This window comes from Lichenostomus cassidix, chromosome Z (assembly GCF_008360975.1).
Source record: "Lichenostomus cassidix isolate B80296 chromosome Z, HeHo_3.0, whole genome shotgun sequence".
Classification (NCBI taxonomy): Eukaryota; Metazoa; Chordata; class Aves; order Passeriformes; family Meliphagidae; genus Lichenostomus; species Lichenostomus cassidix.
In genome coordinates, this window is record NC_139511.1 from 68,454,523 (window position 1) to 68,473,127 (window position 18,605).

The 18,605-nt window shown below is 43.6% G+C and overlaps 1 protein-coding gene across 10 annotated transcripts in view; it reads right to left on the reverse strand.

Annotated features, from left to right (window-relative positions):
- The window catches only part of CELF4 (CUGBP Elav-like family member 4), a 696,490-nt gene extending 681,835 nt beyond the window's left edge, over positions 1-14,655 (reverse strand). For 4 of the 10 annotated variants that reach the window (XR_014846705.1, XM_085042053.1, XM_085042047.1 and 1 more), the window contains exon 1: positions 13,990-14,655. Coding sequence is in view for 9 of the 10 variants with exons in the window: in XM_085042053.1 (XP_084898179.1) it covers positions 13,990-14,269 (280 nt within the window). In the remaining variant the exon portion in view is untranslated. The remainder of the gene's footprint in view (positions 1-13,989) is intronic. The other 6 variants (XM_085042052.1, XM_085042045.1, XM_085042044.1 and 3 more) reach the window with 3 other exon arrangements.
- Positions 14,656-18,605: the final 3,950 nt, after the last annotated feature.

The following is an 18,605-nucleotide window of genomic DNA, read 5'->3' on the forward strand; positions in this document are numbered from 1 at the left end:
TATAACCTTAGACCATCACCGCTAAAGCTACAGCATGACTTCTGCCTTAAATACACACAAAGCTCTTTGCAAAGCTGGATATCATAAATTCCTCTTTACACATAGCAAACTAAGGAAGAACAAGGTCTAGGAATGGGATCAGGTAGGATATGGAAGGTTAGTAAGAGGACTGGGCTAGAAATAGGCTCCTAATCCCTTCCTACCTACCTCTGAATGAAGAAGACTCTGATGCAACATCACATCAAATGCTTATTTCACCTTCTTGCATTAATTTGTGGTTGCTAGAGAGGGGTTTAGGAAGTGAGGGGTAGTTATGTTTCAAAAAAAGGAAAAATATTTTGCAAGAAGCTGAATTGTAGTGCTAGAATGGACTGCCGGGAATAGTTAAGGATAAGATCACAATTTTAAGAATTCAACAGAAAAAGTATGCAGGACCTTTGTTCAGCAGTGAGACATCAGCTGCTGATTTAACGAAACAAGAAAAGTTAAAAAATAAAAGGATGCAATTACCTTTGCGAAATTACGGGCTCACAGCACTATTTTTTTATTTTTTTAAAATCTTTTAAAGAGGACCTTGAGCTTCAAATATCAAAATGGAAAAAAACCCCAACTGTTTCTGTCTACGCTCTCAATAGTTTACGTACAAAAATGCATCTGTTTGTATATCGCGTTTGCACGTACTTTTTGAGTGTGGTCTTTCTGCTACTACCCGTGGCAGAATTTTTTTCTGAAAATATGTACAGCATGGCTTCCATTTCCCAAAACCTGCTAGGGAAGGACATGAGAAAGGAGAGGAGACGTAGCCAGTGTGGTCTGCAAGAATCCGAGGGGTGACTTGTGACATGAACCGGTGAAGTGCTTTCTGTTTGCGAGGGACGGTGTGAGGGCAGAACATTGCTGCAGAGCTGAACCAAGGGGAGAGGAGTGTGAGCAGCAATGGCGAGAGCTGGGGAAATAGATCTGTAGCTTGGCTATGGAAAATAAACTGCTCAGGAGCATGATAAGCTGACAAGTGGGAGCTGGGCAGCAAGGCTGAAGCGGCACCTGGGGAAAGGACCTGATCGGGAGTGGATCTGAGCCTGTGGTCCACATGCCCACACCTCTACCTGCATCCAGACAAGGAAGGCTGGGAAGGCAGGATGACGAGCTGGTCTGGGATGTAAGCCCAGCCTGGGAAAGCCTGGATGCTGCGCTGGAGCAGCAAAGCCGAGACCAGGGAGAGAGGCCCGAGCCGGGGCAGCGAGCTGCTCGCCCGGCAGTCAGACCTGTGTCTCATCACAGCAGAGTCACCAGGTTTGCTGGTGGCTCAGCTATTTCTTCTAGAAGGAAGAAGCTGCTGCCAGAAGTCCTGTCCCTGGATCGGTACAGAGGAAAAGACAGGGGAATGACACACCTATTGTGGAACTCCTTTTATGAGTAAACTTGTGAAATCTAATTCTACCAGCACCTCTCTGGCCTTTTTCAATGAGCCGGTCAGTAACAAATGATCATTTAACAGCACAAAGCAGCCGTTATATGGGAGAACAGATTGAGGCTAATACAACACCAGTTCCCCTCCAAACAAGAACCCAACATTCCTTCTTCATTTTTTTTTTCCCCATCTGCAAACACTGTCAGTAAAGCTGAGTAAATATATAAATAATTAAACAAACAAATACTTTCTCTGCTGCCCCCAGGCCTTTGAAACTGAGACTTAGTTGGATTTCAGGCAATCAAACAGCATTGCATTCACGCACTCACACTGCACGCATGCTTCCCCTCCACCTTTGACAGAATATCATTGACTTGAGTGCACTGTGATGATTTCAAATAGACTAGGGGTTAGATAATCGACTCTACATACACACATAACTGCATGCGCACTCCAGCTCCTCCATTTATTTCATAAAAGACGTGAGCACAGATGGGATGGGAACACCAAAAAAGACCCCAAACAAACAAACAAAAGAATCCCATGTATGTTGCTATTAATGTGCAAACTAAAACTACAACTGAAATAACTAAAAACAAACAAACACAAAAAAAAACCCCAAAAAAACCCAAGAAGCCTGATTCATTTGTTTGTCAAATCTTTGCTGTGGGAGACCACCTGAAACCCTCTTCTTTGATAACAATATTTCTAAATTAATTTTTTTGTGTCTGGACACTGGGATGTTGTTTATTCCCCACAACCTACACCTTGGGTAGCAGTGGTGAAAATTCCTGTCTGGACTACCTTGCTCTGCCAAAGTCAGGGATGTTCACATCCCTGCTTAAGGATTCACACAGTGTCTGTCTGTTGTTTGTGAGGCTGGGTCAGAGTCTAACTATTGACTTCAGAAAGTGTTGGGTCGGTGCTCAGCAAATGGGCGACGACTGCCAATTCCATCTGCCTGTACTGAGGGCAGGAGCACACTTGTCTAGAGGGAACTTGCTCTTTTTTCTGACCTGGTGAAGGCAGATACCTTCAGCTTGATCCAAACTGTGTTGCAAAGAGTAGGTTTGGATCAGGCCCCTAAAGAAGAAAGGTGGGATGCAACCCTTCTTCAAATCCTTGCTTTGCAGCTCCCTCAGTTGCCATAACAATGAAGAGTATGTATGTGATTCACTAAAAGAAGGGGGAAAAAAAATATAAATCGAGATCCTGAATCAGTGAATGATGACATTCCTGTAGACAGAGAAATTATAAAGGCTGAATCCTACTCACACAAAGAAAACTGGCAAAATTGCCATTGACCCTTTCTTAGCAAAGCAGGGACAAACATGCATTTACGAGTGAAATGAGCAAAGCTAATTTTCCATGCCCCCACTGAGTGTTTTTTGAAAACATGTTTTCCAGATCTATGCTGAAAGGGGCTCTGATGTAATACATTTACCATCAGAGATACACTAAAACCTTTACACATAAAAAAGTAAATGTCAAATTTATGCCATTACCTTCTCCCTCATAAAAAAAAAGAATTGAAAAAAAAAAAAATTCCAGCTGGCCTAATATTGCAGTTGGGGAAATGAAAGATCAATAGCTCACTAGAGCCAATGGGAATCTTTCCATTGATTCAACAGGTTTCAGTTCAGGCCTGAAGGCACCGAGCTTAAGTGACTCCATCAGAGAGTGTTGGTGAGTAATTATCCACGCTGTGATTAGAACCTAGGCGTCCTCACCGCCCGCCCTCACCCACCAGATAATGCCCTTCCTTTGAATGAAGCTGCAGGCACAGGCAGCAATTTAAACGGGAGCAGCTCTGAGGTGTATTAGCCATTACAAATAATTCAGAAGGAATGGCAGTGCTTGTGCTTCTTGTTTATCTATTTGTTTGCTTAATTTGCTGCTAACTTTTCCTAATCCTAGCACAATGTAGAAACTAGCCCCACTCTAACACCCGTGCCGCCTGCAAGATCTTTCGGTGCATTTTCTGCCAGTGCTCCTATGGGTTGACTTTCTTTTTTTTCTCCTTCTCTGTCAATGACTAAACTTGGAGTTAAATGATTTCTAAGATACTCTTTTTTTTTTTTTTTTTTTGGTATCAAAATTGGCTGCATCCCCTCTTTCAAATAAACATGAAGCAATGGTATGCTTTTAAAGACTTTGCCAAAAGATTTTTGTTGGTTGTCTTGCCCATTCCTCACTTCCACTCCTACTTTTCTCATTTATTGCCAGTATCTTGAATGAGATTTCTCTTTCTAAAAAGAAAAAAAAAATCCATATAAATAATAATAAAAAGAAGACAGGAAGAAGGAAAGCAAAGCAAAAAAATGACCAAGCTCCCTCTGAATGCACAAAACAGAACAAATCCCACAGAATAGCATAATTGAATAACAATATATCTTTATAAAAGAGGGTGAAAAATTGCATCTTCATCCATGTATTATTGAAGATGGAATACGATCAAATAAATTGCGTTTAAAAGCAATTAAATGCTCACAAAAGAAAAACACTTGCCCTGCAAACCGAAGGGAAAAAAAGGCGTAATGAAATGCAAACCTTCTTGAAACTACCACACGGACGCTGGAACGCGACGGTTGAAGCTGAATGGTATAGCAGAAGGAGTGAACTAGCTTACCTAGATAAGGCAGCCTATTGTTGCAGAGGGAGTAGTTAAGAAATTCGGAAGGAGCCAGTTCTGTGTGTCTGGATTTAGGTGAGTAACAACCCTAAGTCAGACACATCGCGAGTTGTCGGCGCTCCTGCTTCAACCAGCGGCACCTTGCAGAACTGCCCGTAACTTCGGGCCCCGTCCAAACACTGCTGCAGGCAAGGCAGAGTTTTTCTGGACTTCAGCAGGCTTTTGGGCAGGTGTGTTTCTGATCTGCAGAGTCCTTTCTCGTCAATTATAGATTTTACATAATGTAGAACATATGTTATTTCCACCATGTTTTTCTCCCCATCCCTTAAATGCTGATAAAATTGTGAGGGGGAATAAAAAGAAACACTTTCATTGCAATTCTGTGTTGAGAAAGAGGTGTCTTGGATTAATCCTGTTTTGACAGGGGCTAAAGTTGTTGGCCAAAATGCTCCTCGCTGCGAGAAGTTTCTCAGGTCCCTGGCTTTTGTGCACCTGCTGGTACAAGACGCGATCTAGAGAAAAATGAATCTGGGTTCTGTCTGAGTCAGGTGAAATAATGGGCACGAAACAGAGCCTAGGCAAGAAAACTGAATTTTGTCTAGGTTAACTTTCAGAGAGGTGCAAACCAATTCAATCTGCTCTCCCCCTGCTTCCTCCGTGCACCATTTCAAAGAAGTGCGTCTTTACCTTATTATATTATTAGAATCAATCAATATTATTAATATTACATGTGGGAAATTCTGTAAATTCTTCATAGTTCTCCTCCCTGCCTGTTAACAGCAGGTACATTATACAGTCTCTGGTAAGATTGGTCAACTAGGCTATCGATAGTCTTAATAAGCAATATCTATATTGTGACCTTTGCTCACAGAACTGAATCTCTCGTATAGGGCTGTCAGATTCCTTAAAGAAGTATTGATAATCTCATTACTGTATTGCTACATATAATTTTAGGTGTGATTTTCACTCACCCTGAAGCATCCAGTAACCTAATACTTTTTTTTCCCTCCTAAAGCATTGGCCCTTTTACAATTGATCAAATAGTGAATTAGAGCATTATAGAGAGGAAACATAATCAGGGGATTTCTACAAGCACACTGTGATATATCTTTTGATCTTCTGACAACCTTCATCCCTCTCGATCCTAGGAAGGAAGTGCTGTTTTATAGGGATATTATTAGGCTGATGCTGCTTTATACATCTACCTGCAAGAAGCTACCGAGTCCGACAAAGATATTTGTGTGCGTTTGCAGTGAGTGATGCATATTATGTGATGCGAATCTATCCTTAGGGACTGGAAAGGAGAGGAACTATGTGCAAATGTAAGTCTGCCCTTTCGATACATGCATGCATACACAGTCTCTGTGTAGTATACACACAGGCATTTGAATTAGAAACAGGCCAAATATGCAGTCAGATCTCATCAGACCAACTCTGTCTGCAAAGCTCCGTTTTTATTCTGTTTGAAGAAGCTTCATGTCCAGAGTTATCTACCCCGGTGCAATGGGAAGGCAGCCTGGCTGCCTCTGAAATATTTTGGAGACTCAGACACAATGTACAGAAGAACCAGAAATGAATTAATTAAATCTGACTGTATCATTAAAATAGTAAAATGAGCAAACGGTTGCGTATCATATTAAACTCTGCATATAATTCCAGGAATGCCCTGTTAAGTCACCTGCCACTTTCATGTAAGAATATGTTCTCTGCACTGTCTTTTAGAAAGGAATTATTTAGACACCTATATTATCCTGTCTGTACTGAATGCATGTTTTCATTAACATGCACATAAAATAAATGGTTGCATATGTGTGATATACAAACATGTCATGCACACTTCTATCTCACTCCATATGCAGTTTTCACATCGAAGTTCATTCTTAGCTACACTTTTCATGTACGTTTTTTAGGATTTTTTTGTTCGTTTTATGCTTTCTGGGTTTAAATAAGGAAATTAAACACTTCAGCCACAAAAAGGGGCAAGAATTGTCTGCACTGCAAACTGTGTCTGCATTACACCTTGGTCTACCAAACCATAAGCGACTTTCTGTTGGCAAAATACTTTGAAAGACCTTACAGTGAAGGTCCCTGTCACTGCAACCATATATCCCTGGAGGCATCAACATTGCCAACAAAGTCATCTATTAAATAGTTAATGTTAAACAATGACTTTCCGTGTTCAACAAAGGAGGGAGAAATAAACAGATAAGGGTGAGGTAGATCGAAATCTGCATGCCTCATTGGCTGAGCTGTCGGATATTTCTAATGCATCTGAAGGGTTTGTTACTAAGAACCTGTTAAGTATCTTTAAACCTTTGATCTGTAGCCAGTCTTAACAAAGGTGACAATTAATTACAGGAGAGTGCATTGCAATAAAGTTACATCGTGGTCAGTTTATATATACTGTCCAAAGCTGGTTCACAGAAGTCACTGTCAATTAAAGTCTTCTTGAAGTCCAGTTCATTATCAATTTTTCCCCCTTGCCTTGATCAATATTTTTGGCTTCTTCTGCTTGACAAACTTAACACAATGTCTATATCTATATGTCTTGCCATTAATTTACATGGAATAGATGGCCGTATATGATTTATTTTTAGCAACTGCGTATGGTCAGGAACTTTATTTGAGAGGTTTAGAGCTCTCATCCATCTCTATTTTAAGGAGCGACAATAATAAGCCCTCTCTTCCTTCAAGGGGATGTCAGTTGGATATAATGAATGCACATTAAAAGCTGCATTCACCTGTATGTGCATTCAGGCTGTGGCTCACAGTGGCAAGAGCAAACAAATGCAATCTCTGTGGTGACATCCTGACTCCAGACCACACCAAGAGATGCAGTGCAGAGAAAGTGACTCAGTAGATCCTGAGATCCCCAAAATGGGATGATGGCTCGTGCAGAGGTAGAGGAAAAGAGAGGCCCTTCTGATATATTCCCCAGCTCAGTAAGTGGAAGAGAACCATAACTTTTACTCACCATGGTTATTATTTTTTTCATTTTTCTGCAGCAGATTTTAATGTGTAAGGGTCAGTCCACCATGACAAACCCCGGCAACACTCATACAGGCATCAGCGGAGCTTTTAAGTGAGTGAGGAGTGAGGCAGAGATCTGGCTTTTGTCAGTTCCTCAAATTTGTTTTAGTTTTAGTTTCACTTACGGAAGTAAAGCTTAGTTAAAGGACAAGCCAGCAAATGCAGAAATTAGTAACATTAGCTGCAAGTGTTGAGGTTTGCTATGTAAACATATTATCCAGAATTTTAAAAGGAATGTGAAACACTGAGTAAGTGCAAAGCTGCACCAAGATTTCCAAATGCGAAGCCACTGAAGTGATGGTAGAAATCTCACTGCGTTCTGCCCAGCAAGCAGGTAACAGGCCTTTGCCTCCGAAGTAAAGGTGACACAGGGATTAATGAAGCACCAGCTACTTGTTAAAGTCAGGATTCAACTTTACTTCTTTAACACCTCACCTGGTTAGTGCAAACTCTTACGGGGCAGAAACCACACAATACTCGATGCACAGGTCACACTGATGTCTGCAGCTCCCGTGTTTTTTGAATATTACTTTGAATATTAATTTGAGGCTAGGGCAAACACCTACACGGGTCTTTGGGCATCTGATGTTTTCTCTCTATTTTAAATGCAGGTAAGCGATCCAACAGCCTAGATCATCTCCCCCACTTTTTCTCCCTTGGAACCATTACTGCCTGTCGCATAAACCCGCCTCGGTTCACACTTGATTGACGGGAGGGACAGTAACATCTCCTTTAGTGTCGTTATGGTCTGTCGGGTCAGTGCGGCTGGTATGCACAGGGTATGCATGATAAAAAAACACCCTGATGTCTTGCTGAAAAATGTGGCTGCATACTTCCAGCTCTTAGGGCTGGGGGAGACCCTCCTTGATCATTCAACCCCTTCCGTCCCTTGTTCTTTACCACCATGAACAGAGAGTTTTCTGCCTGCCCTCCTTGACAGGTACAATCCACTTTTCGGTTGAGCACAAGACACTTTCTGCGATCTCGCTCACTCTTTACCCAGACAAAATTTCCAGGTACTCTCTGACAATCTCCTTCAGAAGACTATTCCATCAGCTGACTGGCTTTTATTATGCTATGCAATTTGAATCCTTTGCTAAAGAAAGACCTGTCGGTGGCACTGGTCACTAGCCGATGTGGGATGCAGGACCAGATGAACCACGCTTTTCATGCAAGGTGACAAGGATCCTCAATTTTTCCCTCTACTTCAGCGCTGAAATTTCCAACCTTTTCTGGCTCAATATGGGGGGAAAAAAAGACAAAACTAAACCAAACTGTTCCCCATTCCTATTGTTATTTTTCAGATATTAGTGAGTTTCTGATTCACCCCTTATTAAACCTTGGTAGGGACAAATAAATACTGCGAAATTTGGTTTTTTGCTAATTAGTTTGTTTTTAAGAAAAAAATAAGTACCCTTCTTTATTCCAGAAGATACCCAGGGGCACCAGTATATGTAGATATTAAGGGGCAGAAGCAATCATAATCTGTAAAAATGTAGGAAATGTAGGTCTAACCTGGACAAACGTAATAGAAGAAACAAAAGCTGTGGACACATAAACTTTAATTTCTTTCTTTTTTTCCTCATTAATGTAACTATTAAACAAATCCATCTAGTAAGTATGATTAGTTCATATGGTAGTGGGACTAGCTGAAGAACAGCTTTCAGTGTAAAACTTGACAGGCAAGCAAGAGATCCCAGAAAATTGGAGTTTGTATTGGAAATGCTGACACAACCGTAACAACAGCATCATAACTGGCTGCAGCTGCTTTTAGAAACCAGAATCCATGTCCAGACCACTGAAAAAAAAGAGTTAACATATACTCTTCTAATTTATGAAGTAATCTGGGCTATTTGTTTGGCATTATCAAAACACATAGACGCTCATCTGTACAGGAAATTTTAATGTACAGGGGTTTGCTTTTTTCTTCTCTTCCATCAAGCTATCCAATTGCATTGTGATTGTTTTAAGGGGTTGTTCTTTAGACATTAGGCATAAAGTCTCCTCTGTTTTATTCCAGTTTATTTGTGCATTTACCTCCCTAAAACTTGTTTGGTTTACTACCATACTAAATGCTGTATGTGTTGCTTTCAGCCAGGCAAGTCTTATGTTTCAATTATGGAGGAGTTTATTCAGCACCTGTATTGCGTTGTGCTTCTTTTCAACTAAATTTCCATTTCCCAAAGGCTATACACATGAATGTGTATACATCTCTTTTTCTGTATGTATACACACACAAAAATCTATACATTTCTACATATAAACATCATCTTAACTGAATGCTCATTTTCATTGCGCCTTTGAATTTCTGACATATCCAAAACCTTCATAAACATCCTTAAGTTTAACAAGGTTTTAATTTTTCTATCATCTATCTTTGTAATCAAACAGAATAGAGTATAACGAATGGAAGCCTTGTTTTCCTACCCTAGAGGTGTCTTAAATTTCAAAATTATTTGTACTTTTAAGAGGCTAAAACAGTGAAAGAACTAAACTGTTCTCTTCATACTGCATTTTTCTATCTGCATTGAATGCTTACAGAGTGAGGTTCGGGTCAGGTAGGAAAAACACCCTAACCACGGGACTGCAGCAGTGGATTTCAAGGAGATTTTGGGGGGTTTGTGCTTTTTCCGCCCCTAAATAAGGGTTGAAGGAGTGCTGTTGGTCTGAAGTCTATGCAAGACTCCTGCTTTTGCAGTGCACGCTATCTCCACACTTTAAGTGCATTCGCCCGCATGTGTTTCAGTAAATCTCAGTTAAGTGTGGAATGCTGATTTCTTCTGACTTCCTAAATAGAATATTATGGAGACCTGTGTATTTTAAATTAAAACATTTTCTAGGCCTTGGGTACAAGCAAGCTTCAATAGAAAAGACTGTTTAAACCTATAGGGACAGTCCTATATTTAGATTACATTAATTCATAAATATTATCCTAAATACCACTTAAATTGGCCTTAAATGACTTCAAAGATAATGCATTATAATATGGCTGTCCTGAGAGCACTAACCTTTATATCTCCCAGTAACTCAGCCTTTAAGCATACTCCACTGCTAGATAAGATGGGGGGAAGTTATGAATGAATGTCTTGCTAAATTGTTAAAGTGTGATTAGTTAACTCCGTGCATGTGCGTGTGTGTGTGTGTGAGTGTGTGGGTGGGTCAGCTCAGCCCCGGTAGATTTCTACCCGTGGATCTCAGCACACAGCCTCTTCCCAACCCTAGAGCAAAGTACCAGAGCAGGAGCCTGTTCCTGCCCCGTGTGGAGAGAAGTGAGGATGGGGGAAATATGCAGCAGCTACACTCGTGCCATTAAAGCTTATTTTCTCGGGGATCTGGCAAGCCTTTCCCGCCTTCCCCCACATGCTGCTTCCCCCGTACCCTTTCTCTCTTTGCGTATCTGCAAGAGAATCATAATCCCCTGCCTCTTCTCTGGTATCTGTACTGGTATCAGCCAGAGCTGCTGGTGAGAGAACCTGTGACTTCACTCTCCTTTTGTGATAGTTTTTCTTGGAGGAGGGCACAGTAATGTACTTTATCTTTAGGTTCTTAATTTTCAATTTCCTCCTGCTATACCGGGGCACCGCGATAGGATATCTTCATAATATTTTCAAGAATACACATCCTTTGATCTCGTTTCAATGGATTTACACCTGAAATTACTCAGGTTGCTGTTTTTTCACTTTAAGCTAATTCCTGTCTCTTCCCTCCTCCCAGAACAATCCCACTTTCTCCCCCTCCACACCCAAGGTTTGCTCTCCGTACACTTAAATAAACTACAGCCTACTATTAACCCTTCAGGGTATACCACTGCCACATCCTCGTCCCCTGAGTTAGGAATGAAATCAACTGAGAGTGATGGATCAATTAATGTATAAGCATTATGCATCTCTTATGGAAAGCATCTTGGGGTTTTGTATTGCCAACCTACCCCTGTGAGCCAAGTTGGACTATCTTTATGCAATTCTTCACCTATGCCTGCAAAGCAAAGCCAAAATAAGGACATCTGAGTGAATACAATGCTTCACATGACTGCATTTAGAGAAGGGAAAAGAGAAAAAATAGATTAAAAATGAAATAAAATGAATGATATAATAATAAAAAAAGCCAAACACAATCCTCATCCTTCAAAGCCCCATCACGCTTTTTGACTTAATAGTAATTAATCACTACTGGCAAGAAAGTAATTTTTTTCCAGGTAGCCAGAGGCACATTTTTATCAGGATTAGCTAATAAATCAGCGGCATCGCTAGAAAGGAGTTCAAACTCTTCTCGGATGTACTAAATAAAACCGATCTCTGAAATGCTGGCAACTTGGTGTCTATTGAAGCTTCGCTCAAACCCTAGTCTGCAAAATAACAATTATCATCATAAATTTTCTTTCCAAAGTCCAAAACTTATAGCAGGTTAAAAATGACTGTTTGTTTTGAGATGAACTCATGCAATTTGGTTTGATGAAGTGACAAGTGTCCCCACCTGGCTTTTTTCCTATGTTGCAGCTTTACAACAGAAATGAAATGAAGGGAAATGAAGTTAGTATCTTGCTTAATTCAGGGATATGTGTTAAACACATCCAAGCAAGATAAATGATCCCTCTCTCTCTCTCTCTCCTCTCTCTCTCTCTCCCCCTCTCTCTCTCCCTCTCTCTCACTCTCTCTCTCTCTCCCTCTCCCTGAGTTTGTCTCTGTGAATACAGGCATACAGTAAAAGCAAAACTGAACGGAAAGAGGGAGAAGTCAGATCTATGAAACAGAAATAATAGATTGATTAATTTCACATTTAAGATAAAGCATAACAAAACAATAAAGTCTCATCAACAAAGCACAGTAACCTCCCACTACTAAAATAAAAATACTTTATCAAAGTGTTAGCTCAAAGATTTCCTCTTACACTATGTTGAGTGATTCTCTTCAGTGTAGCTTTTACTGCTGTTATTTTTATTTTGCAGAAACCTTAGACAATTTTTTGCAAACACATGCACACACACACACACACGAGCTCAGTGTCTACTCTCACTATTAGACGAAATCTCTCAGGACCTTTCCTTTGCCGCACCTCTTATTATTTATTTTTATTGCTATTATTAATAATTATTATAGTACGGATGTCATGTTTAAATGATGCCAATCAGACCTTGATGTGGCTTCTAGGAAGCCAGTCTGAAAAGAAGGCAAGGTTCGAAAGAGCTACGTTGATCATTTTAAAAATGAGAAGGGTGTTAGAAGCTATCGGCATGAAAGGATGGAAGAAATATCCTATAACTTAGACTGAGTCCCTCGCCCCGAAGCCCTGAGCATTTTCTCTAGCCTGTGTAAAACTGGTAGTTTGCACTGTCAGGGTATATTTTCATTCGCGTTTCCTGAGAGTGGAAGCAAGGAGGGGAGTGAGTGGGAAGGGGGAAGAGATGTCTGCTAAACATGCCGTTAAGTTCAAGATTTACAACTCGCCAAGGCATCTGGAAAGCTGGGAAGCCAGTAATGCCATTACCGGTGACTGTCACTGCCAGGAGCCCACCAAGCTGGACTAGACACTGGTACTGAGTCTGTCCTGTAAAAGATACAACTTCCACTCTCCCTATGGCCCCGTGCAAAACACTTTCTCCTCCTGCACTAAATCTGGAGTCACACCCCAATCACTTCTGATCCAGTCTTTTCCTTTTCCCTTTTCTTTCTTAAAAATAAATTTAAACACACACATCCACACATGTACACAGAATCTGAGTTAATAAGGTGGCTTATACAGCTCCCAGTTCTCTCCTGCTCTTAAGCGGGGCTACCATGCAAATTACCTTCAACTTCCTCCCTGCGAGTCCTACTTTCCTACCCAAGGATGTGAGCATTTCTCCCCCACTACATACACCCTCCCCCACCCCCAAAACGGAGCACCATCTAATCTGATAGGCACCTCCGGAGAGCCTAAACTGAGCAGGGAAATGAACGGGCACAGATGGAGCAAGTGAGGCATTGCGTGAGGAGTACATCTCCGCTACCTTTAGAGAAAACCTAAAAAGTTCCCGGCATGGACTTTGGGCACATTAAAGTAGTGCTTGGAATATGCCTGGTCAGAGACTTCTTCCCTCTGGAACTAAGCTGCCACCTGTCCCTTCTGCCTTGCCTTCTCCCACACATGCACACATATCGTGATTTTGTACAAACACCCCTGCCCCGCTTGAGATGGGATTCTTTATTGTTGTTTATATCCCTGTTCCCATGTTGAATAGGATCAAAATGAAATAGCCCCCCGGAGCAACTCACTCTCCTTCACTTCTTGCTCTGTACAGGACTACAAATAATAATTGCGACAGCAGCAAAAATAAAAATTCCCCCAAAAAAAAAAAAAAAAAAAAGAAAGTAAAGAAAAAAAGAGGGGGGAAAAAGAATAAAAAAGAAGAAAAAAGAAAAAAAAAAAAGAAAGAAAAGAAAAGAAAAAGAAAGCCGCCGGTGCCAGATACAGAACAGTTGTAAAATAGGGGTTTGCCAGCAAACCCGGGGACAGACAGACGGACACACACACCACTGGGCTGAGGATGAGCGGCTCCCGAAGGTAAATACAGAGCACCCGCTCCCGCTTCAGCACCGCGGACAGCTGCCGCCGGCCCCGCGCCCGCGCCGCCGCTCGCCCGGCGCTCCCCGGGAGCTGCCGCTCACCCCCCAAAAAAGCGGGGAAAGAAATAAAAATACTAATAAATAAGCCAAACGGAGCTGACTCCCTGCCTTGCCTCTCTCTCTTCTCTTCCTAGGATGGGTCTATTATTTCTCTCCCTGCCCCCCCAGCCTGCCGCCTCCGCCCCCGGGCCAACCAAAAATGAAATAAAATGAAATGAAATCGAAAGGAAAGAGAGAAAGAGAGAGCCGGGGAGGGAGAGGGAGCCTTCCTTTCTCTCCCGATCTCTCCCGGGAAAGTTCAGGAGGTAACTCACCTTTGTGCATGCCAGTGAACCTGTCCTTCAGCACCGTCAGTTCATAGATCTTCCCGAACTCCTCGAAGAGCGGTTTGAGGTCTTTCTCGTCCAGGTTACGGGGGATCTGCCCAATAAAGAGCTTAATGGCATCGTGGTCCTTCATTGGGATGGTGGATGGGTTTCCGGGACTATGGTTTAATCCGTTCATATGCCCGTTGGTGCTGGGGTTGCTGTGATTGCTACTCAGGCTGGTATTGTCTGGTTGTCCGTTTGCTAACGTGGCCATCTTTATATACATAGAGAAAATCTTCTTTCCTTTTTTTCCCCCTCTTCTTTTCTCTCTCCCTCCCTCTCTCTCCCTCTCTCTCTCCCTCTCTCTCGCTCTCTCGCTCCCTCTCCCTCTTTCACACACACACACACACACACTCACACACACACACACACTCCTCCCTCTCTGTCTCTCTCTCTCTCTCTCTCTCTCTCTCTCTGGGTCTGATCTGATTTTTTTTTTACATTGAAGATCTGTGTCCTTTCCGTTTAAACAGGCTGGATCGGTTCAAATTCCCAGCCAGACTAGGGGGTGGGGTGTGAGTGTGTGGATGTGTGTGTGTACGGGGAAGGGAGGCTAGGGGTGGGGGATTGCTTTTGCCTCTACTCTGGCTAAACCCCCTCCTCCCATCCAACCACCCCCCTGTCTGTCTGCCCGGCAGAAGCCTAATGGTATCTTCCAACACAGCCCCTGGCTATAAATAGCACTAGGCGCATGGCTCTTTGAGAGACAGTCAATTTCTATTGTGCCAAGTGAGCAAAGGGGAACGGTTGCGTTTTTAGGACCAATGATGATGATTTTTTTTTTTCCTTTTCCTTTGCAAGCCCTCCGATCAATCGCTGTCGTTATAATTTCAGTGATCATCGGGAAATCTGCCTTTTTATTTGAGAGGGGAAAAAACCCCAAACCCAAGGTGTTCTGACTTCTTTCTGTTATGATGATGTCTCTTATTTATTATTTACTCTTATTACAATTTCGCAAATGATAATAAAAAGCAGTTCAGATACGGATGAAACCCCCGGCTCAGAGGTTGCTTTTGCTGTTGTTGTTGTGATTGTGATGTTACAAGCTCTCTTTACTATATCTGTTCATGTTGCATCTAAAAAAATGCATGCTCTTTAAGCTCTTTTTTTTCTATAAATTATGTTACTGATGATGACATCGAACTAGGAAAGCGCAAACTATATTATTGTAGCACTTCAGAGAGAGCCGAAAAATACCGAGATGACTGTTGTTAATTTTCGTGCTGCCGATATTTATTTTATGTACTGTCAGTGCGGGCGTTATCTCCTGTAGGGACTCTGTGTGTGTATGTGTGTATGTGCGTATATATATTGGAAAGGGATTGATTAGCAGCGATTTTCTTGCCCGACTTTCAAGCCATCAGGATATTCTGTCTGTCTCTGATGGAAACATAAATCGTATTTTGTAGTCATCAGTGATCGAGAGTTGCTTGTCCGAACAATGCTCTCTAGACAAAGTGTACTGTATGGTGGAGACCAAATCAGCTCTTCTTTCATAGCATCTGGGGGTGGGGAGGGCAGGGAGCCTCGGATTAAGGACGCAACTCCCCCTTGTCCCCCAAATAATAATAACAGTAATCCGGACAGTAACAAAACAAGGCTCTGCATGCGCTCAGAGCAATTTATTCCTTGTCGGTGCTTTTTTTCCCCTCCCTTTCCCTTTCCTCCCGCTCTCCCGCTTCCCGTGCAAGCTGCGCGGGGATGAAGCTCGGAGAAGCACCAGCAGGCTAGCTCGGAGCAGCCTGCGAGTTACCTGGCCTGAACCCCCGCTCCCCTCCCGGCCGGCTGCAGCCGCTCGGCGCCCGGCTGTCCCCCCTCGGCCCGGGGGTGTCCGCAGCCCCCGCCGCGCCCCGCCGCCCCGGCCCCTCGGAGCGCTGGCCATTGTTCCCGGCGCCGCCGGCTGCTCCCCGTGGCGGAGGCGGCGGCGGCCCCGGGGAGTTGGGGAAGGGGGGAAGGCAGGGAGCTGAACCCCCCCGGCCGCCCGTCCCCCGGGAGCGCAGGTAACACGTGTGACTGCCGACGGAAGGGGGACCCGCGGAGGTAGGAGGTTAGTTTAAAAATTTCAGCCTTCCTGGTTGCTTTACTGGCCGGGATTTGGGTTTTGTTTCTGTTTTAAAAACAAACAAACAAGCAAACAAACAAAAGGAAGGAACAAGCTTTGCCGCCTTTCCACTTTATTCGGCTTTTGTTTTAATAACACAGAGGCAAGGCAGTGTCCTGCCAACCAAACCACCCCCTCATCCCCTCCGCCTCCTCTTAAAAAAAAAAACAAAAAAAACCCCTAACAAAACAAACCAAAAAGCCTTAAAAAAAGAAAATCACCCCATTGCAGGTGGCTCGGCTATTCCAACTACTCCTGTGTCTGAGAGTGCTCCCGTGTCCTGCCAGCAGAGGAGCGGGGGTGGATCGGGGGGGCGGCAGGACTGCGCCCCTCCCCGGGGCCACCGCCGATCCCGGCGAGGGGAGCGCTGCGGGCGAGGGGCGGGACGGGACCGGCCCCGAGGAGCCTCCCCATCCCACCCTCCGGGGCCCGCACCCGGGGGCGACACCCGTGCGGAGCCCCCGGCAGCCTGCGCTGCCTTTTACGGCTCTTTAAGTCGGCGGGCGCTGATGGGCAGCAGCGGCTGTCAGCCGCCTGGTGCCGGGCTGGTGGCAGGCACCGCGCATTGTCTGCTGCCTGACCAGGCGTGCCGTGTACTGGGGTCCAAGCCGGGGGATGACGGGGGTAGTCTGCCCGTCTTCCCTTCCTAGGCACACTCCTACAACCTTTAAAGGCTACAGGCATGGAGATCTGACAGCCCGGGGGCTGCGGGGAGGGTAAAACCCTTAGACAGCCCCACTCCCAAATTCCCAGCCCCGTGACTCACCTGTTTTCAAATCCTGCCTTGTGCCTTGGACTGCGATAAAAGAATGACAACAACAACAAAACCCACACGAAACAAAATCTTTCAGCCGTACCCCCCCGCCCCTTAAAAATCCCAATATCTGCTCTTTCTGATCCCTAAAACCACACCCGTGATAGAGCTAGGAAGACTCACTGAAAGAAGACCTAAACCTTGTTTTTGAAAAAGGAATATCCACTACAGTGAAAAGTGAAACAGCATCCGGCACTGATCCATCCCGGGGATAGATAGCTCTGTTAACACCTTGTCCACAAGCAGGCCACTCTGCCTGCTCTCACGGCTTATCCCAAACGAAAGCCAATTAAAACAACGGGGCAGTAAAAAGAGCTATTTTGCTGCTCAGTGCGGGTGTCCCTTTTATAACAATCCCTATTTTTTAAAACTTTGAGCTGGTCCACGCCCCGTTTTCACAGAGCCGTAAGTATAGTCATTTAGAAATGGATGCTGTTCAAGTACAGCCCCCTGGTGCACAGGCACAGCTGTGAGGGGTGGCAGGATGAAATAATACGGACACAAATATTGCTACAAGGGCTCCAAGATGAACACAGCTGCTGCTGTGGGTGGAAATAAGCCATACCCCATAAGCACCTTTACACATGTACAAGGGGCTGTAGCGGATTTTAAACAGATACAGGCAAAGGAGGAATGAAATTGTTATCTGTAAACCAGCTTTTGCTGAACAGTTCCCCAGTGAGAAATGTTCCCAGTGTAATCACAGCGGGTCCAGTTCAGCAATCCAGAAACAGAGAAGTCCAGAGGAATTTTGTAAGGATACGGTCTTTTGTAACAGCCTTCAGTTTCTCCCAGAGAGTAAAAATTATTTGTGTGCTTGGGAACATAACAAAGCACTTTACTTTTTTTTTTTCCCCCTTTACTTGCAGGGAAAAAGCAGCCCCCCTCCCACAACCATTTGCAGCCCCGTTTTCTCCTGCTTCTCACTCTGGTTAGTGTCTTTTTTTTTTTTTTTTTTTGTGATAATGCAAACATTATTTATTTTGGGGGTAGATGGCCTCCAATTTTTACCTTCTCAGAAGAAATGTTACCTCAAATCACCATGGCTAGAAAAATGCACCGACATGGCCAGGCCAAGAGCAGAAGGGTACAGCAGAACCAGCCACAGGTATATACACACCTCCTGTGAGAAAGGGCTTGCAGAGCAGGCTCTGGCTTTTAATGTGCCTTTCAAAGGGCTTGATTGATTGCTGTTAATCCTGTGAACAACTTCGGTGTTGTTAACAGGACTGGCCGCATTAGTAAGGTACTTGCATGCATTAGTATGCTCCTCGTCCCCATGACGTCAATAGACAGCTTTCCAATGACTTCCAGGAGGGCTGGATCAGGCCCTTGCTAGCAGCAAGTTTTTAATGAACACCGTTTGGTGCAGGCAAGGGGGACACAGCGATACATCAGTCCTGACTGTCTTCGTTCTCCAGGAAACGAGCAAGTAAAGAAGAAAGGCAGGAATAGGCCGAAAGGTTGCTGGAGGGGGATTCTTCTGCTGAACTTCAAACCCCTGGACCCACAGCACACAAAACCATCGGTTGCTGTGTGATGTGAAAAGAATTGCAGGCAGGTTTTGTTACAAATAAATAAGCGATGTATGTGAATTTTATTTTAAAGAGGAGAAGCTAAATAGCAGGCAAGTTTAGCTCCAAATAA